Source organism: Patella vulgata, chromosome 8, assembly GCF_932274485.2.
Source record: "Patella vulgata chromosome 8, xgPatVulg1.2, whole genome shotgun sequence".
In the NCBI taxonomy this organism is placed as follows: Eukaryota; Metazoa; Mollusca; class Gastropoda; family Patellidae; genus Patella; species Patella vulgata.
In genome coordinates, this window is record NC_065886.2 from 26840792 (window position 1) to 26864480 (window position 23689).

At 32.8% G+C, this 23689-nt stretch overlaps 1 protein-coding gene across 4 annotated transcripts; it reads right to left on the reverse strand.

Annotated features, from left to right (window-relative positions):
• Positions 1-221: 221 nt before the first annotated feature.
• Positions 222-22382, reverse strand: LOC126829255 (palmitoyltransferase ZDHHC2). Of its 4 annotated transcripts, none has more exons than XM_050559008.2 (12): positions 22104-22382; positions 20185-20211; positions 17879-17973; positions 15959-16079; positions 15688-15757; positions 12057-12089; positions 11539-11659; positions 9551-9683; positions 8309-8435; positions 5621-5701; positions 4343-4443; positions 222-3576 (listed from the first exon to the last, which is right to left on the reverse strand). In XM_050559008.2, the coding sequence occupies exons 1-12, from the start codon at positions 22216-22218 to the stop codon at positions 3536-3538; spliced, it is 1065 nt and encodes a 354-aa protein (XP_050414965.1). In that variant the 5' UTR covers positions 22219-22382; the 3' UTR covers positions 222-3535. The 4 variants fall into 4 exon arrangements, with proteins under 4 accessions (XP_050414965.1, XP_050414966.1, XP_050414967.1 ...); XM_050559009.2 differs by having other exon boundaries at positions 4334-4443; XM_050559010.2 differs by lacking the exon at positions 5621-5701.
• Positions 22383-23689: the final 1307 nt, after the last annotated feature.

The window sequence follows — 23689 nt, forward strand, 5'->3', positions numbered from 1 at the left end:
TCACAAAATATAATATGTTGCATTCAACCTGAGTTTCTGATATTTTAGTAACACAACAGTTAATTATTTGAATTTCTAGACAAGAAAGAAAACTTTCCTAAAAATACTTTTCCAAAAATGGTATTGTCTTTTATTTAAGTTCGGACAATATCGCTAACCTAAAAAACATTGGACTGAGTTTAAATGAATAATCTTTGAATAAACATAAAATAACCATAAAGAATAAATTGAATGATTTATTTTGGAAACGGCATATAAATAAAAATGCGTTTAACATATCACTTCTTCTAGTACAGTATAAAAAATATAGTCTTCACAGAAAAAATTCTTAAATTAATAGTAGTATATATTACGTGAAATATGACAACGACGTTGACATCATATATTTTCTCATCTACATAGGCTCTAGTGTACAACAGTACTATTAACAACGTCAACATGTCTTTTTAGTTTTTGTTTAGACAAATTGAAACATTTTATTATTCATAAAAATTCAATATTAAAGATGCATTATGTAAGAGCTAATTGCAGTTCTTAATTTTGGCTTAAAAAGTTATATAAACTATTATTTAGACATTTATTCACATGACATGCCTATAAATCACCTTTTTACAAGATTATCGGATTAAAACAATGTCACCATTTAATGATTTAATTTAAAAATGGCGAAGCAAAGCTAAGTCTCGAATAACAAGTACTGTTGTTACGATAATAAACAATCTATGCCACATCTTGTCAAAACTTAAAATGGTAATACATTCACTCAGAAAAATGTAATTTGACCGAAATTTTCAATTTATTCATTTTGCATTATCTAGGACATAGAGACATCTTTTAGTAGCATTTTAATACCTTGGAACTTCCTTCTACAATAATTTTAATAACAAAATCAAGGCTTACTAAGCTCATATAGTCGGGATAGCATTAAAAAGATAAGTCTAGACTGGATAGCCTGCACTAATAAGGCATAATAAACTTTCCTACACAACATATCAATGGCAATAGTCATTAAATTTGTGGTGTAGTCTGAAGAAATGGAATGGGCATTGAGGTTGCCATTGACAGAAAGATCCAAGGCATTGAGTGTACTAACAATTTGTTGGGGGGACCATGGCTAGAAAGCAACATATCAAATGCGTAGAATAAGTTTGTTTCTAAATAACAAAAATCTAAGTTTAACAAATGACGTCTAAAAGAACAATGTTTAAATGAAACAAGAGTACTAAGATAATACTAGGTGATTTCAATAAACATATTTATAATAATAATAAACATATCTATACCGACTGAGATACATGTCATTAAACCAGAGAATGGATGTCACTTTCATGGAATTGTTGGTTTTGAATACCGGTAGATGAATACTATAATCACATGAAAAAGTTCTATGGAAGTGACCTCCTGTGCCTCTAAAAAATTAAATCTTTGATACAAGCAGCAATATACACAACTCTATAAAACGGAGAATTTCACAGCAATGAAAACCACTATCTAACAATTTCAATATAAATAATATTTACAATATTTAATAACTTTATACATTAGGATGGATATAGCAATTATCATTATATTTACATCCTTTTTCTTGTATTCCCCTGAATTGACAAAAGTTACAACAAAAATCATTTCTAATAAAATAAAGAAGACATAACTTTTGATTAGCCCTAGTCACCATTCAGGAATACAGCTATTTCAAAGAATGAAGCTCTCTTTTCAGTTTATTAACATTATTTCACCATTGAAACTTTAAAAGAAATTTTCAAAAAATCTAGCATGGTTTTATCACATTTTTGAAAAGAGCTCTTCACAGTTTTACAAGGTAAATGATTAGTCTTCACAAACACAAAGTTGTACACAAATTTTCTTTAATGAAATACATATTTTCACATATTTTTGCCAAAATATAATTCTTATTGAAAGTTAGTTTCCTTGTATTTGTCCATATATTACAAAATATTTAATCAAGGTATTAATGTATGTTCAAACACAATGCATTGCCGAGATCATTAAGAGATGTACACTTGACAACAAATTACTTAGGAATTTAAGTATGGTACATGTACATGTATATACAAAATGGATGCCAACTAGAATTAATGCATATTTCAATGATGGGAATGCTGAAATTTCTTACAACATTTAAAATTAACAATTATTATTGCTTATTATTAATATTACCCCCTTTAAAAAAAAAAGGCAAGAAAATGTGGTGACTTGATCCTTTTTAATAACTTGCTAATATTGTTTTGACAATGTTTTTAGACTGTCCCTCATTAAAAAGCTTTCAATTATACTTGTTTAGACTCTCTCTCATAAAATAACTTTATACCGGTAATAGTTTTCAGACTGCACCTCACTATTGTTTTAGACTGTCACACAATAATAATAATCATCTTTATATAGCATAACCTTCATGTTATTCAATAAACCTGCTTGAAGCACATAAAATCAATTAACTTTACAAAACGGAGACAGATATAATGTTGTGATAGACTCAATATTAATCTTGATTTCTTAAAAAGAAAACATATTTTTACTAGCATTGTATTTAATTGTCTAGTGTATAGTATACTATTTACTTTGAGGTAAAGGAATAACAAGAATGTTAGGACTTCAAAGAGTTAAGAAGAATTTTTAAATTAAAATATTTTGAATAAGGATCTAGCTAGAGTTTTAGATTAAGATTTTAGATGATATAGTTGATAATCCTGGTTTATACTAAATATTTGTAATATGCTAATTAAATGTATTGTGCTTGGTTTTGTTATTAAATCCGAGTTAACTCTTTAGCACATGGTACAGGTAAATATTGACTACCTAGTGATATATTTCATACTAGTTTATCCTCAAACTGAGTCAAACTAATAGTCATGGGAATGACTATTCACTATCACTAAACAGCTTTCCACATTGGGTCAGCATAAGGAGCACTAGTTTCGAGTAGTCCAAATGCTAAAGGGTTACGTATAGTTACCAAACCAAATCAGCAGTAAATTTAAAGTCTTTACTGATGTATGCTTTTACAAATTTGAAATAAGCAGTTTCAGTATCAATGCACAATATAAAATATAAAAGTTATGTTCAAGTTGACCATAGTTAGTGTACCCCACCATAAATATCTCAAGATATATCATATATTATATAACAAACCTTAACTAGTTTTCCCCATTTATGATCACTAAATAAACAGTGCAAAATAGGTTTCATGTTTAGGGTTTGAAATCAGTCGTGTTAATCCAGTCTATTGACTTTTCTCTGGCTTTTTGACAGACCTGTATAATCAAGACTATTTTATATGAAACATTACAGAGAAATCACTTGAGAAATCGTTATTTGAACATCTACGTGAACATTTGCAGAAGTATTTTCAACTTTTAATAGTGCAAATTCTGTGTGGGGCACCCTACCATAGTATATGCATTTTTAATATAAATCAATATTGTATCTAATAAATTTTGGAAATAACAACAATCAATAGATTTTGATCAGATTTGTCTACTTGTAACAATATCTAACTATTTGGCTTCTCTTTAAGTCATTGTAAAGCTTTGTTTTCACATCCGTCACTGCTATCACCTGAAAATGTATTAAAGACACAAGGTCAACAAAAATTCTACTATGTATTTGCATTAAACATATTTCAACTTGAAACAGTTAAAATTAACTTTGGCCACCTGTATTCTTCAAATTGATCATGGTGCACAATATATTCTTCAAGTCAATTAAAATGAAAAAGAAAGATTACAACACATAGCCACAGCTTTCCATTTACTGTAATACATTTTGGAATGAGAGCAATTTTTTTCATTGATTTTTCATTGATTTTTGCGCTTCGCTCCCACAGGAGTAATTTCAAATCTAAGTAGAGGAATTTTAGACATAAGAGAAACTCGAAAGTAAGAAAGAATATTAGGGATTAATTCAAATAAAAGATTAATGATCCAATGAAATAAGGAATTCTTTTTGCATTTGATTGCCATTAATAAAGAATTTAGTTACATAAATCATTTCAATAACTATCACAGTAAAAGTACAATGGTGAAAAATTTACTGGATCACAATTCAAAATAAGGGGGAAATGGAGAAAAGCTAGAATATATCTTTTTATGATGCAATATCAATGGCTGAATAAAAGCTGAGTAAAATGAAATGTAAGAATAAAGGGTCTTATTCAGTTCTATATAGGACAACTATTTATTGGTCGATAAAATTTAATTAAATTTGTTTTGGATATAGAGAACTTAAAGTCTCTGAACATTATTTGTGAAATTTTTTAAGGGATTGTGAAAGTTGAATATGTAAATTCTGCTAAAACTAAAAATCATTTATTCACCTTACTTACCTGGTTCATTGCCTTCTTCCATCCATCTTTGTCTATCCCCCAATAAGGTATCAGAATCGATGTCAATATTACGAGTAGGAAAGTTTATTCCATCCCCAACACTGAAAAAAAAAAAGAACAAAAATAGGATAAGTTTACTTCATAATGAGAAACATGTATATATTATAAATATGAATCAATTTCATAGTCTTCTTGAATTTAATAAGTTACAATTCATTCAGAATCAATTCATATTCAATGAAAACAGCTGTTCTGTGCTTTATTATTAACAGCTTAGCATAATCATAATACAATGCAGCCAAGTTGAACCAAAATACATAAATAAAACAAATATACGACATGCAAATACTCTCAGGGATAATAAATTATGAAATAAATAGTGAAGTGGTTAAAGAAAAGCTATTGTTACATTCATGCCAAAAACAGATTTTGACACTAAGATATATGTAAATAGGAAAGTTTCTAAAGTGGGCAAAGGAAACTTTGTAATATTTTCCTCATTAGTGACATTTTTTCACAATTATACTGCAACTAAGCTTATTGACTTTACAAGAAAGTCTCCCCAACAATTTTTACACTTAATATCATATTTTACACAGGGGGTCAAAATAATGAGATCAAAATTCCATGAGCTGTAATATAAATAAATTGTATATTTGTACAAATCAGATTTACGTAAGTTGTTAGTTGTCTGAGAATGTGTTTGACATATACTTGTATTTACTTTATAAGAGGATTTAACACTAAGAGAGAATCAGCTTTTTATTACAACATATAGATGGTAAACATTAAAATCATGTGAGCTGGTGTCTCCTTCAATAAACTATGGAATAATAGTGAAAATATGACCTGTTGTGAATAGTATGCTCTAGTAGATTAGAAAGAGATAATCTATTATTGCAAATAAAGAAACTAAATTCAAAGGAGTAGAATAAAAGAGAAAGTATCTTATTATCATGCTTACTAAATAAATACACATCAAATTTAGTTGGAAATAATAAGTATTTGAAAATATAGAACATAAAATGTTTGTTAAAATTCAAAACATAATTTTTGAAATGCAACCCACTACCACATATTAGTACACATAATATTCTGGTAGATGAAAGCCTAATTCTAAATCATAAAATGTCATCCCATAAATTTGGTGAAAAATCAATAGTAATTTTGGGTGCATCATGTATCTAAATCAAAAACCCCACAAGTTAAAAATATTAGCTACATTAAACAAACCATACTCTAGAAATGAATGAAAATAGAAAATATAGTTTGTCTGACCTGGGAGGATTAGTGCTGCCCATTGTCTGATAGCCAACCATGGGTGGATGTCGAGTTGGATAAGAGACCCCATCACCTATACTGCAAGGGGGCAGAAGTGGAAATTTATATTATTATATTTTTGAGTAGAAAATTACAAAATGAAAACAATATGCTATTAATATGGTACAATATATCTTAAAATAATATAACTGTCATCTTTCTACTAGTATTTTAATTTCTATTTCGGTACCTCAAATCAAATATTTCACAACAAGCCGCAAAATTAACACTGCTTTCAATCAAATAAAGGTAAAACAGCTATACTGCTTGGCGGTATACAGCTGTCACCAACACTAAGCCATAAATTATTTGTCATAATAATAAACAAATTTAACAATGCCCAGCAATTAAATGTTTACTGATATCCTGACTCAGTCTTATTGCTCACTGGCATTCTAAGAACTTCAGATTTCTACATTTTGGGTGAACTTCTAATAACACATAAATGTGTATGACCAGTTATTTTTTATGGTTTGTGGAATTCAAGAGAGAGAGAGAGCAATGGGGGCTTAACATCCACTAGACACAAACTAGGTCATTTTGTGACTAACACATGGTTCAATTTTATTTCAATAATTTACTTCCGCGTTGTGGTCTTTAGCAGTGGGAGGAAACCGAAGGGCCCAGAGAAAACCCATGAGGTTGGACAGGTGACCCTACTCCTTGTCACATACAACCGGGGTATTGAAACCACGCCGGTTGACTCAATGACAGACCTTATGATACAGCACGCACGTGCTAACCATTCGGCCATCCAACCCTCCCTTTGTGGAATTCAAACAATGGTGTAAGATTTGTATGTTGGTACACCAAAAAAAATGCTGGTGTATGTAATATTGCTGCCATGTTGTATGATGTATTCTAACTATATCATATAAGATGGTGGGCAGATTTCATAACAATATCATATTCCCAAACCATCACTTCAGTTGAATAGTAGTAACAAGTGTCACATTGTTGTTTATTATAATTTTCATTTCCAATATATTAATTATATTTTATTTACAATAAGAATATTTACAAATAAAGGAGATGCAAAAATGTAAAAAAAAAAACATAAAAAAAAGTTTGTATTCTTTCGACCGTTTTTTTTATAAATTATAGCTATGGGTAGCCTACGATTGGATGCTATTCATTTACCCTTGCAAACTTTGAGTTCTCATTCAAGCGTATGCCTTCTTGAAAATGCATTTTACAATACAAGAATACTAAATTAAACTATAAAACATAGTACTATGTCAAAAAGTTCCTATTTATTTAGTCAAATAGCGATTTTTCAGATCACGGACTGTCATGACACTTCCGATGCTGAATGATAATCAGTCTACCGGTTCTCACAAAATAGTTGGCATTATTTATATTTCTGCTTTATTAAAATTTATTTCAATCAGAAAATCAATGATTCCTTTGGAAAATCAAAGTGTTGGTATAAACAAGTCGTCAAGATCCATAGAAATTGAACATAAGCAGGGACAATTCTTACGGTATCGGTCAGGTGGAAAAGTGAGTGAGAAGTCACTTGACATAAACAAAGCTCTTTAACAGCAAATTTTGTAGAATGAACACTCAGGGGTTTATAAATAACAGTATTTATTTATTAAGCAATAAAATATCGGAAAAAACATACAAGGGAAGACATTTTTTCAATATTTATGTAAAATATCATTTAGAATAATCAAAACCGTGCTATATTGCGTTATGTTCGGTTTCTCAATATTTTTCTGAAGATGGTATTTTTAACGGTTTTTATTTCTGTGACAGTTTTATATCCAAAAAGTGAAATTTCGCCCAGTTCTATTCACAAGAATACATTACAATACAACCTTCTAAAACATTAAAATTACAATTAAAACAATGAAACAAAACTTAGCATGTAAGTTGTAACAAATACAATAATTACTAGCAAACAAATAATTTAACAAAATACAAGTAAACTAAGCACTGCTAATAAGTAGAGTAGGGAAAGTTTTGGGAGACACCATAAAGCTTTAAATAGCAACATCAATAAGCACCGAACTGCTGTGTTTAACAAGTGCACTTTAGATCATTAAGGTCTGTTATTAGGTCAAGTGGCGTGGTTTCAATTCCCCACCTGTATCTGACAATAAGGGTCATTTGTCCAACCTTGTTGGTTTTCTCCTGGTCATCCGCTACCTGAGTACCTCACACTGCTAAAGACCCCAACATGCAAGTGATTTATTGGAATAAAATTGAACCGGAATGACCTAGTTTGTGTCAAGTGGACATTCCACCACATTTCTCTCTATGAACTGCTGTACTATAGCTCATCTTGATTTTAAAATCAATTCGTCCAGAAATAGTTCACAGAAAAGAAGTCTCCGAGAAACTCTCTAATTGTAATTAACAAAATGCCCTTTCTATTTCCTTTCCATTCATTTTTCTACAAACTGATACCAAACTTATAAATTATGACAATAAAGTAGATTCATAGAAACTCATTCCTTTCAATTATTACAACAGACATTGACAAGCTGAGGGAAGTGTCCATATTGAAATCTTTTAAATATCAGAGCAGAGGAGCAGTACAAAGATGAAACTTGCATGGTTTGAGTTTCCAGGGAAGAGAGTAAGTGAAATAGTAAAATCAAGTTTTTCCATGATAAAAATAACACAATATCTACTCACCTAGAAAATACAGGTAAAAACCATTTTTTAGGGTCGTCACCAAAAACTTCTTTAAAATTACCTTTAGTACCCAAACTAAAACCATCTTTATCTGCTCCGGATTGGAAGATTGGTGGCCTAAAAGATTCTGAATAAATAATAGAATTAATTAGTTTTAAAATGATGAAAGTAATAGTCCCTTTCTAATTATTGATTCCAGTCATAGGTTTCATTTAAGATAAATACATATCAACCTCAAATGTAACTCTGCTGCTAACAAAATCTGTTTCATTTCCTTTTCATTGCTTTCCAGGGATTCTAGCAGATGTCTACCCCCAAAATATAGAATGTATTTTGCACAGTACCAAAAGACTACAATATGAGTTGCATCATAAGAGAATAAAGATTAGATGCGTGTGTGATTATCTTCTTATATACTAATATTTGTGACTGTCGTTTGTCTGTCTGTTTGTTTGTTTGTCTGTCTGTTCGGGGTTGGCGGCTACACTAGGTCTGCCCCGAGTCTGAAATTTGGGGAAAAGGGGTAGCTCGGACCGGAGAGTAACAAAGGCCAGGTGGCGTTAGTCTACCACTTCCGGTTTTGGGTTTTGACCCACGAGCGAAGCCGGGCATTCTTCTAGTCAACTGATAAAAGTGAAAGAGAAATGGGGTTTAATGTCCACTCGACACAAACTAGGTCATTTCGAGACTAACATATGGTTCAATTATATCTTAATAATTTGCTTGCGTGTAGGGGGCTTTAGTAGTGGGAGGAACCAGAAGACCTGAAGAAATCAGGGACACGAAAACCACGCCAGTTGACTCAATAACAAAATATTAGCGATTTAGCTCCTTTAAAGACCATATACCACTCTTGTTGTAACTGAATAATATGTCCCAATCTTTATTCTGGTCAACAAATTGCACTATTTTACAATATTCCAATTAATTGATGATACAAATTTCATCTTCACACACAATTTAAAAAATTGGAAAAATTCAACTAAATGATTTGAAAAGCCTGACGTAAAGCTTTTCAAAAGTGACTTGGATTTAAAAATATTTTTGAACCCTTTGGACAAGTAAAATAAGATTTAATGGATAATTTACACAACAGGTAGGCCACTAACACATCTAGTACTTAGAATAAGGCTATTTTTTATTTTCTGGAGCTGTCAAGCCAGCAAGAGTGGTTTTGTCCCTTTAAATATGTGACCCAACATATGAATAATGAAGACAAAAATACTGTTTGTTATGACTTACCTAATGTTGACCTATTGTGAAGTGTTAGAAATATATGATAGCCAAACAGTGAAATAAGACTAATACCGAACATTATGGCAACAAAAAACAAAAATAATATATGAAATCTGCCCATTCCACCTTCAGCACCATTCTGAAAAAAAAATAAAGAAATTGAATGGATAAAATAAAAAAATATGTCATTCAAAGTCTGGAGTAAGTTGAAAAAGCCCTGTCAGTATTTAGTAGTATTTCCCTTACAAAAAAAAAATACCTGAAAATTTTGATAGAACTTGTTCAAAGAAAGACATAATAACAGTGATGAGATTTTCCACGTATATTCCGGACTTGTCCGAATATTTTTTTGAAACGCCCAAAATTGTCCGACCGGGAATATGCCCAATCGGACATCAAGACATGGTGAATAATATTCAAATTCCAAAATTAATATAGTGTACTGAGTGTATAACTACCGTGCAACCCGATTATCGTTGATAATAGGCTGGATTGATTAGGTAATTAAGTGATCGACTATTTATCGTGTTATGTCGTCTACACACCTACCTTGATTAACTACTATTCTGCCTTGATTGGCTGACTTAATCTATTGTCGGACAATTCATCAAATCAATCCTGAACAGATGTCATTGCTTTTCCTTTGTCAGACGATATATCAATCCAATAAGAGTGATTATAAACTTAATCTGATTAACCCGTTATTTGTCTATTGTCTCATATTTTAATCTCCTTTGTGTCGGACAATAACACGTAGAAATTAGTCATATATGTCACATATCCTGATAGTATATAACACCTCAAATCAACATACATTGTATCCGATAACTTGTCTGTGATATATTTTCGGTGGAAGCCGAAGTTAAATAAAGATATTTCATACACACGCATATGGCGCTATAGTTCAGTAATTAAAATGAAAGTACAAATCTCGCGAGACACGTGAAATTAAGAAGTGTATACGTGCCGAATCCAATACGACTGATGTCCGGGAAAAGATTCTATTTTGATGGCATATTGTCGGATTTATGATCATATTTTGAATGGGGTTTATGTCTTTAAATAAATAAATAAATAAACACGCTAAGAAATGTTGAGGAATATTTCGATTGGAATGACGTAAGTAGTTAATTGTTTTAGACGATAGCGCGTGCTACAGTCGAATGCAATTATTTAGCAGTTGGTGTCGCACGCTCGTTGTATTAGAGCATCGTTAACTACGGTTTACGGCCAAATAAATTTTTTTACCTTCCGTATATAAATCGAAACGGAGTATCAGACGAATGTCGGACTTTGCTGAAAAATGTACCGACGTATGACCCGAAAAATACGGTAATTTTGGGGGAGTTTGAAACAGATCGGCAGCAGTCGACACGCTGCCATTCTATAGTATTGATGTCATAAATGACATAAATTTGAATACCGTACGGGTTTTAAACATGAAATATAACGAGGTGCACCTATTTTTTTTTACATATGAATTTGAACATATTTTGTTAACACGTGATTCTTTATTGTGTTTTGAAAACGTCTGCTTAAATTACGATAAGAGTTATGCCCCTTTATTTTTGGAAAAATGTCCGACAATAATTTTTTTGAAATCCCATCACTGCATAATAACCTTTCTAAAATACAGAGCAGAGAGTTTAGTAACACTGCTTAGCCATTACTAGACTACGATGTCTCTGTGTTGTCAAAGTTTTTCTTTTTTTCATTTGAAAAGTAGACAAATCCAAGAACAGTTGTAATTTGCCAAGCTTTGATTATGCTAACTATATTCCTTCTTGTGAGACAAATACACACCACTTGGATGTTACAGATCAACAACAGACCAACCAAGACAAATTTGAACTTTTATAAGCTTATGTTTATAAACAGACACACACGTTTTATCACCAAGTTGATTCAAATGTAATATTCTATCTCCAATATATCATGGGTAATAACTCCTGCAACAGTTAAAAACAATAAAAATGTATACAAAATATAATTACCGTCCAAAAGAGAATAAAATACTTCAGTGTTGATAAAGCAATATAAATACAATATAATAAGCCATAGCCTAAAAACTGCACAAAAAACTTGTAATTGGTAAAACCAACACAATTATTTACCCTGTAAGATAAAACAGAAAATAACAGCTAATATATTTTTCATGGTCAACATCTGAATAATTATTACTAGATAATTACAGTCATTAGTAGAGAATAAAATCTAGTCATATCTTATTATTAGTTATAAAACATATAATAGTACAATGACCATGAATAACAGTTGCATAATACTTTCATAGGTTATTAACCACACAGGTTTTCAGTGCATATCTTCTTCTGGAAATGTGTAACTGCAAAGGGTATTGTTTGCTCTATCTGTTTTTTGTTGATCAGTTCTCTTTCACTGTCTCATTTAATATAAATTCTTCATATAAAATGATACTGAAAACTAATTGTACAACTATGTAGATAGATTAGATGATAAATTCTACGAACTTGATATAAATACAGTAACTTACCATGGACAATGATGGTCCATTTTTTGAACACACCTATAAAAAAAATATGATACACAATGTTAATACAATGTTCACCAAAAATAATCACATTCTGACATATATCTTTAAATGAGTCTATGTGTATTGTGTGTAGAGATTGTGTATAGAGATGTAAGGTATATTGTGTATAGAGATGTGTGATATAAGGTATATTAGGGGTGTAATGAATATTGTGTATAGAGATGTGTGATATTATAAATATATATTGTGTATAAAGATATAAGGTATACTGTGTTTAGAGATGTGTGCTACAAGGTATATTAGAGAGTTTATGTGTATTATAGATGTAATGTATATTGTGTAATAGAGATGTGTGATACAAGGTATATTAGAGAGACTTATGTGTATTATTATAATAGATGTTATGTATATTGTGTAATAGAGATGTGTGATGCAAGGTATTTTAGAGAGTTTTTGTGTATATAGATGTAATGTATATTGTGTAATAGAGATGTGTGCTACAAGGTATATTAGAGAGTCTATGTATAGGAGTAATGTATATTGTGTAATACTAATAGAGATGTGTGATGTACAGATGTTAAGAATCTGTGTGTATTAAAGACGTAATGTGTATTGTGTATAGAGATGTGTGATATAAGGTATATTAGAGAGTCTGTGTGTATTAGAGGTGTAATGTATAGAGATGTGTAACATAAAGTATGTTAAGAGTCTGTGTGTATTAGAGGTGTAATAATATAAATCATCTATAGAGATGTAATATAAAGCATGTAAGAGTATAATATGTGTATTATTAGAGGTGTAAAGTATATGTGTATAAGTTAATTGAGGTGTATCATAAAGTATATTAAAGTATTTACACATTAGATCTAATGTATATTTTGTATACAGAGATGTAAAAATTATAAGTGTATATTTGTATATTGTGTATAAGGCGTTGGAGATGTGTGAGTAAGTATACCATATTTTCGGGAGTATAAGTCGATGTGGAGTAGAAGTCGAATCATCATATCTTACCGTTTTTCCTACCTCCATCAATATATAAGTCAAAGAGGTATATAAGACAAATGTTTTTCAACTCCACTGGGAGAGAGGCACTACTGCAGGAAGTCGGGGAGTTGCCCCTATCCCTAAGAAGAAAAGAACTAGCGACAAGGTACTAGGCTAAGATCTCGCAACTGGGCGAAAGATCCCCAACCTTTGTCAGTCTACAAAATACAAGATATGTGAGAGATCCTAGAAAGAAAAGCTTCGGCCAGGGTATCAGGGAAACAATCAAGGAACTGCGACTGGGGGAGCTCGTGGTAAATGAACACGACCCCAAGTGATCACCCCTTTGACGCTCCCTATACCGCCGGTTAATCTAGATCTACTACAGAAAACCGACAAGAAAAACAACCCCACTGCTGCACATGCTCTCTCTCTAGAACACCTGGAAGACAACTGGCCGTCTGATGACTGGGACCATGTGTACACGGATGGCTCACGCAATCCTGAAAGGGGCACCAGCTCGTTTGGAATATACCTGCCAAACGGGGAACAGGGAATAAGCAGGAAACTGCCCAATAACTGTTTGGTGTACACTGCAGAGCTTGTGGCCATTCATGACGCTATATCATGGATTTCCCATCAAAAGACTAGTAAGTTCGTCATTCCAAGCGACTCTCTGAGCAGTCTGATTTCAATCCAAAATGACAACTCGGACTCAAGACCAGAAGTCATTTCAGAAAACAGGCAGCTGTACCAGAGGGTTTTAGAGAAGGGAAGCAAAGTAGAACTCGTGTGGATTCCATCACATGTCAACATTAGAGGAAACGAGGAGGCAGATCGACCCGCCAATGAAGGTCTCAAGGACACAGCACCACTCCGCACCATAGAAATCTTCAGTATGGTCAAAAGACACGTCAATTCAATCTGGGAATTAAATCTCGTTGAACTTGACACATACAGATAGATTCCGGCTGGATGACAAGATCTACACAAAGACAACACTCAATCACCCTAGAAGAGATATTTGTAGACTTATATCGAAGCCAAGGGTGAAAGAGCGGCTGCAAGACTACAAACACCAAGTCATCATCTGTGAGTGCGGAGAAGAATGTACCACCAACCATGTCCTGGTAGACTGCGAGGTATACAAGGAGGAGAGAAGGGAACTAGTGAGAACAATGGAGACCAACAACATACCATTCAACACTAAGAACCTACTCTTCCCGAGACCAGATCTGAAACTGCAAATCTTCAAACAAATCCACGCCCTAATGGACACAGTTGGACTAAGTAGAATAGTGAAGTAAGAGGGGGTCACGGTTAGACGGGCCCGGCATCTAAACACTAAACTACATAGGGGATTTATACCAAACTGGCAGGATAGAGGAGTAAGGGGGAGTCACGATCAGACGGACTCGGCATCTAAACACTATTCCACCAAAAACAGACACCAAACCTACAGAGTGGGATTGTGGAGTAAGGGGAGGTCACGATAAGACGAGCCTGGCACCTAAACACAAACCCCACAAAGATGACATCTACCAAACTAGCAGGATAGTGGAGTAAGGGGAGTTACGGTCAGACGAACTTGGCACCTAAACACTATTCCGCAAATAAAACTGATACCAAACCCAGAGAGTGGGATAGTGGAGTAAGGGGAGGCCACGATAAGACGGGCCTGGCACCTAAACACTAACCCCAAACGATGACATCTACCAATCCAGAAGCAGACGAGATCATCTACCAAACGATATGTTTTATATTAAATAAAGGGAAGAACTTCCCACTAAACCAAATCCATGGCCTAAGGCCAAATGGAAAGATTGCAAAATCATATTCTAAAAAACAGGAATCAGCTTCAGCTCTCCTATGTCTTTTCTGCGATATCACTTATGTGGAAGCAGACGTTAAACACCAAGAACGAACGAACGAACAACTCCACGGTCGCATTCTCTTATCAAGTTTCTGGACTGTTATTCTAGTCTTATGTAAAATAATCAGTTTATAAATGTAAAACTAACTTAATTAATATTCAAAGTTGTGTTCTTGGTTTATTTGAACCTGTAGTTATTTCAATATATCCGATAAATACTAGACAATGCAGGATCTGTTTCTTATCGCACATGATAATAATACAATTAACGTTACTAAAAATAAAATAAAATTACAAACTAGAAATTGTATGATTGGTTAATTTAACTAAAACCTAGAGTAGAAATTTTGCGAGACGTGTGAAATTACGAAAGATGGAAACGTTACAATTTTGATGAGAGTAATGTCAGAGAAAAGATTCTATTTTGATGGTATATTCTCGGGTCTATGATAATATTTTGAATGGGGGTTATGTTTATAAATAAAGAAATAAACAAGCTAAGAAATGTTGACAAATATTTTGATTGGAATAGTGTAAGTAGTTTTGTTTTAGACGATAGCACGTGTGAGTTGACTGCTATTTTTTAACACAGAATGTCACTCGGCATCATGGAGCGACGGTTACCAACAAAACTTTTTTCGGAAAGTCATTTTTTTTACCTTCATCTGTACTTAAGTCAAAGCGGAGTATATAAGATGAAGGAAAGACTTCCGCAGTAAAAAAGTATCGACTTTACATCGAAAAATATGGTATATATTTATGTAAACTTACGCGGAACAGACTGAGCAATGATGACATCTATCTGGTTTTATACAATGACATTTTTCACAATATCTTGGAGCTGCAAATAGAACAGAACATTCTGTTGCTTATCCTGTCTTGGGCATAATTATTGATAGATATATTTTGGACAAATAAGTGATATTTAGTGAAATCTCGATTTCCTAATAATTCTAAATATATTCATCATGATATTAAATTACCAGTTTCAAGTACTATTAACAAGTTTCAGTTTCATTTCTTTCCAAATAATAATACAAACCTCCAGACATTGTACGGTTTAATACCGGTAAATTTCTAGCAAAGTTTTTCAATATTTCTCTTTGTCTGTCTTCACTTGGTTCTCTTTCTAATGCAGCAGCTTCTTCTGTACTCATATAAAACTAAAATGAAATTAAAAATATAATATTTACACTGAATATCAAACCTACCTTTAAAATATTGTTGGTGTAGAAAAATTGAATTGACGTTTTGAAATTTTCTTATGTCTGCAAAAGGGATTCTGTCAACAGTTCCCTTAGCATTCATTATTCATTATTACCTTATAACCATTGCACAGTTGATATACTGGATAGTAGAGCTGGACGATATTTCGGTTTTGCAATATAAAACAGTCACAGAAATAAAGACCATCAAAAATGCTGTCTTTAGAAAAATATCAAAAAAACGAACATATCGCGATATATCACACTGTTTTGATTTTTCTGGATAAATATTGAAAAAATGTCTTCCTTTTTATGCTATTTTCGATATTTTATTGCTTAATGATGAATAAATTCTGATATAAACTCCCAAGTGATCCTTCTACAAAGTTTCCAAAAGTCGTTAAAGAGGCCTAGATCTATTTCTTAAGGCCAACTCAATTTTCGTCAAGGTCGCTGAGATGTAAATAAGGTTAGGGCATATGATTGTTGACGTGACCTTTGACCAAACTTGAAGTTGGCCCTATCAAATAGATCTAACCATTAATAAGCTTTGTTTTTGTCACATGACTTCTCTCTCACTTTTTCACCCGACCAATACCGTAAGAAATATCTCTGTTTCTGTTCAATTTCTGTGCATCTTGACAAACTGTTTATTGATTTTCTGATTGAAATAAATTTTAATAAAGCAGAAATATAAATAATCTCAATGGTAGAGATCGACTGATTTTCATCATTTAGCATCGGGAGAGTCAGGTACAATACATGCACAGTTGAAAGAACACAATTCTTTTTTATTTATTTTTTTTCCTTTTTTTTCGTGCCTCCTTCATAATATGTAAATATTCTTAATTTAAATAAAATATCATAATTAATATATTGGAAATTAAAATTGTAATAAACAACAACAGCATAGAAAAACATTTTTAGTAAGCCTTCATGGCTATAGATATGCTCGTAGATCTATGTTTGAACCAGCTCATTAAATTTTGTTTGTGATTTTCCGTGCTGTATTAATAATATTGACTAGAAAGTGTCAAGTGAATACTCATGGGATATGTCCAACTTTTTATGCATGTTTATTTACATTTAAATGTAAATTATTGACATTTTATAAAATATTGCGATATAGTGATTGTATCACGACATTTCTAAAAATATTGCGATATCTGTTTCCAGGGATATCGCCTAGTTCTACTGGATAGTCTATTTGGTGTTTAATAATTCCACTGCAACATCTTCACTGAGTTAATGCAGTTTACTTTTTGCAATCAAGAATAATACCTAAGCGAAAAAGATAAAATCTCCTGCTCATCTTTTTTTATATCAAATAATATATCCATGACGCTCAAAAATCATGAAGTGTCTATTCACTCAAGCTTTTACCTAATTTATGTTATTTGTCATTATTGTTATATTCAATCTGTCATGTTGTTATATGCACATTCATTGCCTACTCTTTGTGTAAAGCAAGTCTGGGCACTTTTGGGGTAAAAGGTGTGATATATAAGTACATCTAGTATGACATTCTATTGTTTTGCTCAGCAGTTGGATTCTTCTACCCTTTAGAATGAATGTGGCTTATGATAAAATGTTTCTTTTTAAGTTGGTATATTTCTGAAAATAGTTTGGATACTGGAAGCATTTCACTTTTCTTCAGCTGTTGAGTAGATGTGGTGTTTCAAATTACGGTATACTTATACATGTGCTTTTAAGTTGTATGTGAAATCATGTGGTGTTCCACACAGTCTATTACTTACAGATTTAGGTACAGGTCCATATGGTGTAAAGACAGTCTGCCAATAGGACCAAACAAACATCACCAACACTGGATGGTATAGTAAAAGATAAATAACTGAAATTAATCAAAAAATCATTCATTTTTTAATTTTTAAAAAATAAAAATGTATAACAATAACTTTTTTTATCAAATAGATTTGAAATTGTAACAAGTTTAACCAGCCAACAGTGAGGCTGATGTCCCCCACAGAAATCCCAAAATAAATAGATGACACAAATTGATTAATTGCACATTATCTTTTTCAAAAGTATTGAGCAATCAAACTGATTATCTATACTTAGTCAAAGCATAAAATTTTCACGATTAAACTCAGTCAAGGTTTTGAAGTATCTGGTAGTGAAACTATACACTAAGTTTCATCAGTTATCTTGTCCCAAAGCATTGACCAATTAAACTGCTTAGCTCTGCTTAGCTTTTGTGGGAAATGTTAATCATTGAACTCAGTCAAGACATTCAACTAATGAACATCTACATCAAGTTTAAACATTCTATCTCAATAAAAAGCAGAGTTGTTATGTTCCAAAGTCTTGACCAATCAAAATGCTCATTATAGAACTTAGTCAGTGTATTGATGTAATGAAACTATACAGCAAGTTTCATCACTCTCACACACCATACATTATGCAAGAGCTAAATCTGCCTATCGCAGGTCATTCTTTAGGCGTGAAATGTTTTCTAAATTATTAATTAGACATTAATTAACTGATCCAGGCCATAATCAACTCTCAACGGCATCGGATTTCTCTGATATTAAATAGATTAGAACGGTTCAGCCATATTTTGATTTAATCTAAAAACGGAGGAGTGAGACTTAGCTTCAAACAACCGGTACGGTGGTTTAAAATATTGCACACGTCTTGTCAAACCTTCTAAGGCTAATATCTTCGCTCACAATAGAGTAATTTGAATGAAATTTTCAAATTATTCATTTTACATTATCTATTTTCGAACTAATATAGCAAGAATGGCTAGCTCTTTATTGGAATCTTACATAATGTATCTTTAACATATTGCAGTCTTTCTTTAGGCCTGAAATGTTTTCTAAATCATTAATTAGACATTAATTAACTGATCCAGACCATAATCAACTCTCGATGGCATCAGATTTCTCTGATATTAAATAGATTAGAACGGTCCAGCCATTGTTTGATTTAATCTAAAAGCGGAGGAGTGAGACTTTGCTTCAAACAACCGGTATGGTGGTTTAAATTATTGCACACGTCTTATCAAACCTTCAAAGGCTAATATCTTCGCTCACAATTGAGTAATTTGAATGAAATTTTCAAATTATTCATTTTACATTATCTATTTTCAAACTATTATAGCAAGAATGGCTAGCTCTTTATTGGAATCTTACATAATGTATCTTTAATTAGAACTAAAATTATCGTGTCCCAAAGTATCAACCCATGAAATTGCTTATCTCTGCTTACTGTAAGCAGGAAATCCTCCTCTTCGAACTCCATCACGGCATTCACCTAATGAATGCCTACACCAAGTTTGAACCATCTACCTCAATTAGAAGGAGAGATATTGTGTTCCTAAGTCTCGACCAATCAAATTACTTATCAAACTTAGTCAAGGTATTGATGTAATGAAACTATACACCAAGTTTCATCACTCTAACTTAATTAGAACAAAAGTTCTAATCAAATTGCTTACCTCTGCTTACCCTAAGCAGAAAGTGCTCATCTTCGAACTTAATCAAGGCATCCACCTAATAAACACCTACACCAAGTTTGAATATTCTAGCTCAATTAGAAGCAGAGTTATTGTGTCCCAAACAGTGGGACATACAGACAGACCGACATATGTCGGATTGTCCCCTGCTTTCTTCAAAAGGCAGATTGACAATAATTTGAACACTACTGTTAATTGGACTTCAATATCAAATAATGATATTTTATCTAATTTTGAATCTTTCTTTTGCAAACTAAATACAGCTTGCATCAGTCTTTGATGACAAAAGCTGTGATAGAGGCTTTCATTCACTTGCATAATGTAGGCTATTTAATACATGTAGAACCTTGTCAACATCCCTCCTGTTGATCTATAGTTTGTACCATACAATAAATTCTTGATGCGGATGTGGTAGACATGTATATGACACAAATTTGTACTTAAAAGCTTTCAGATTCTTAATGTATCCTTTTGTGCTGATTTATGACATTTTTTTACCGTAATAAATAATTCTTTCAATCTTAATTATGTCAACCTACAAAAAGACATTTGACTATTAAAATACATGTGATGTACATAAATTACCTTTTTCTGGTATACTTTCAACAGCAACTGAAAAAAAAAAAATTAAAATGAAAAATTAAATAATCAAATATTCAGTTAGGTTTATTCAATTTATATACTGCTGATGGGATATCCCCTTGTGCTTATAGTACTCAAGATCAGATTTATGTGGCCAACTCTTTTAAGTCTATGAATGCATTAAAGGAACAATTAAAATTGAAGAGTAATATTAAAATATTCAGAAAACTTTGATAAAAAAAACTGCTGATCAAATATACTAACGACCCAAATTTTCTCGAGTTTCATAATAATATCGAAGCCACGGTGGCTAAGTCAGTAGACGTTGGCTCACTAACCCGGATGTCCTATGTTTGATACCGGCATTGCCCAAGAAATTTTATCAGGATTTTCCAGCATAGTTTACCCTTGTCAGTGGTGCAGAATAGAGGGTCTGGTAAGGGGAACGAGTAGTCATTTGGATGGGACAAATAAAAAAGAGGTCCCGTGTACACATTGCAGGTAAAATATCCCTTGGCAGTTGGAATTCAATATAAGAGTAGGCTGTAGCCGCGCTGCTCAGGCAAAATGTCCCTCATAGCACACTGTATGGCGTTTGTTCGTCTCTACTAGTCCAGTCTAAGCAGAAAATACTCGTCATTCTTAGTTTTATATTGTTGATGTAATTAAATAGAATTAGTTATTATTGTGTTACAATCAAATTGTCTATCTCTACTTAATCAATGCAGAACATGCTCATGTCTGAAAGGTACTGATGTAATAATGAAACTATATACCAAGTTTTATAACTCTCACTCAATTAGAACCAAGTCCTTGTGTCCCAAAGCATGAACAAATCCATGGTTTACATCTGCTTAACCTAAGCAGAAAATAATCATCATCGTACGCAGTAAACACCTAGATATACCAAGTTTAAACATTCTACCTGAATTAGAAGTCCCAAAATGTGTGACCGACAGACAGTTCAACAGACTGAAGCAGTAAATGAACACAAAGTTGGAATGACTAAGACTATGCCATGAGCAATCTATTACCATGAACTTACTGATAGATAGATGTATCTCATGTTAATAAAGTTTTTGCAGGAATCATGAACAGCATAAAGAGGGTTGTGCCACAGAATTGTGAGCAGATGCGCGCACGCTACTGGATCTTGACCGATCTGGAGAATATCTGTCAATGTTTATACCCACAATTGTACCCAATTCTAACCCTTCAGAATAGTTTTAGCCACAATCCACCGTTGTTACAGCTTCAATTTGTTCGTTTGACATGTATATATAAACCTAACCCGAACCCTAACCCTAGAGAAAGATATTCTCCAGATGAAACAATGATCTAGTATTATGCCAGATGCGCCTAGAGAAGACTACCAAATTCACTTTCTGTCACTTGGTAACAGATCTGTTTAGTGATGTCATCAATGTCAACTATGTTTACAAACATATAAATAATGACTGTTAATTCAAAATTTTAAGTCAGTGGAAGGAGGGCAACACAATGCAGTGAAGACATCAAATGACATTGTTAAAGTAAATTTGATATTAATAATTGCTGTGTCATGTCATGTCGATTCATCCTCATAGTCATAGTACCAAATTTACTTACTCTACCTTCTCAACTGGCAGGTTTACATATCGTATACAGTATAGTCTTTGGATTATAATAATAATCATTATCAATTCTAATCTAGGAATGTACAGGATTATTCCTTCACAATCAAAATGCCAATGAATATGGTTGTAAACCTGCCCCTAGCAGTCACAGTGGCACTGTAGTGTTAGTGTTAAGGCCACTGTATTATGCCGATTTCAAAACAAATCAGCACAGACAGAATAGAATCCAGTACAAAATATTTACTAAAGATTAAACTATAATATATATAAAACAGTGATTAGTTATTTGATTTCAATTTTACTTACAAAGACACATCTGTACAACATAAGCATAATAAGACCAGACGACAATAGCCGTGATGAAAATTACAGGCGACCATTTGACGGCTGAACAGCACGTATTGACACACGAGGGAGCCATGGTAAGCTAAAGTTTTATGTCCCTCCAATATTCAATATTACTTTCTACATGAATAAAGCTTTGGCTTCTTTCCAAAAAGGTGTAGTTTTTGTTCATTTGTCCAAGACTTTGACGAGAATTTCATTCCTCCGACATATTCTTATCGATCAGTTGCCAACATCCGGTTTCAGATAATCATGATAAACGAGACTATCTGCGTAGGCGGCTGCTAAAAATACATAGTCTTGTTAACCTAGTCTCTCTTGATATTATGGTGGGATTTCCCATCTAGGGAAAGATTTAATAATTCGCCCTCTAGTTTTCAGTCTACCTAGAACCACAAATGTAGCATAAAATCGCATTACCACCTTTTTTAAATGCAGTATCTAGGCCCATAGAACATTTTTAAAATTTATTTTAAAGGGTCAATCTCGATTATATTTTGGTGAATAAAGCTGATTAATTTTGTCTTAAAAGCCCTAAAAATCCTCTTCAAACAACTTTTAAAAACCCGTTAGCCTTCATCTTGAAAAGTTCCTTTCGTTGTCAAGTACAGCACATGGGTCATGCACAGTAGAAACCTCTAAAGGAACGGCAATAGATTATCAGGTCACACAACGAAAAAAGTGATCCGAAATCTTACAGGGGCTACGTGTCCAGATAAGCGGTTTTTACATTAACGTCCAAATGACTCAATATTTTGAGCTGAAATACATCATTCCTCTCTATATTTTGGCGCTTAAATTTCATATGTACACAGGCTTATTTCTGACACTGTTAAAATCGGGATGGTCCCTTTAATCTTATAAATGAATGTCCCAAACTTTGAAAAGTCAAGATATGTTTGGTTGTTCAGTAAGTGTAGTATTTTGTGAACCCAGTAGATGGATAAATAAATGAAGACAGATATTGCAAGATTATACAGCAGTGACAAATAATTTGATGAGGACAATAATTTTGTAAACAGTGTTAATCCTGTCACACTGACGGTGATGATAGCTTCAAGAGGAACGAGGATGGACTGGGGCCCCACAGTGCAAAGGCCCGGGCAGGTGGCTTGTAGTTTTTAATTCACCAATTATTCCAAAAAAATCTGATTCTAATCTTCCCCACATCATTAGGTACCCACCCACATTCAGAAAAGTCACTCATTTTCTTCTACTTTACAATCAGGTAACAAGTGTACTTTTTTATACCAAAATTATTTTCTAAGAACATTTCTCGGCATACCTCTCTGCCCCTCTAGACTCCAGGGCCCTGGGCTTCTGCCCAGCTGCCCCCCTCCCCAACTCTCATGGACCTTGACTATATGGGATATAAGATACACTATGACTATGTATAAATTTAAAGTAAATCAGATGAAGTATGGTCTGGAGAGCGTGAACAAGAATATTGAAAGAGGTCATAGGCTATGACTGACAGTAATTATCAGATATCGGCTTCTTCAGCTCATGACATTAAGCATTGTGTATAAATATAAAGTCAATAGAAT

What these genes read in the sequence shown, in the direction of transcription:
- LOC126829255 (XM_050559008.2), bottom strand. Translation starts at nt 22,218, where the DNA reads ATGGCTCCCTCGTGTGTCAATACGTGCTGTTCAGCCGTCAAATGGTCG. An exon ending in CATTGCTCAGTCTGTTCCGC is followed by an intron (nt 12,090 to 15,687) that starts GTAAGTTTACAT and finishes TTTTTTTTATAG; the next exon opens with GTGTGTTCAAAAAATGGACC. An exon ending in ATGGACCATCATTGTCCATG is followed by an intron (nt 11,660 to 12,056) that starts GTAAGTTACTGT and finishes TTTATCTTACAG; the next exon opens with GGTAAATAATTGTGTTGGTT.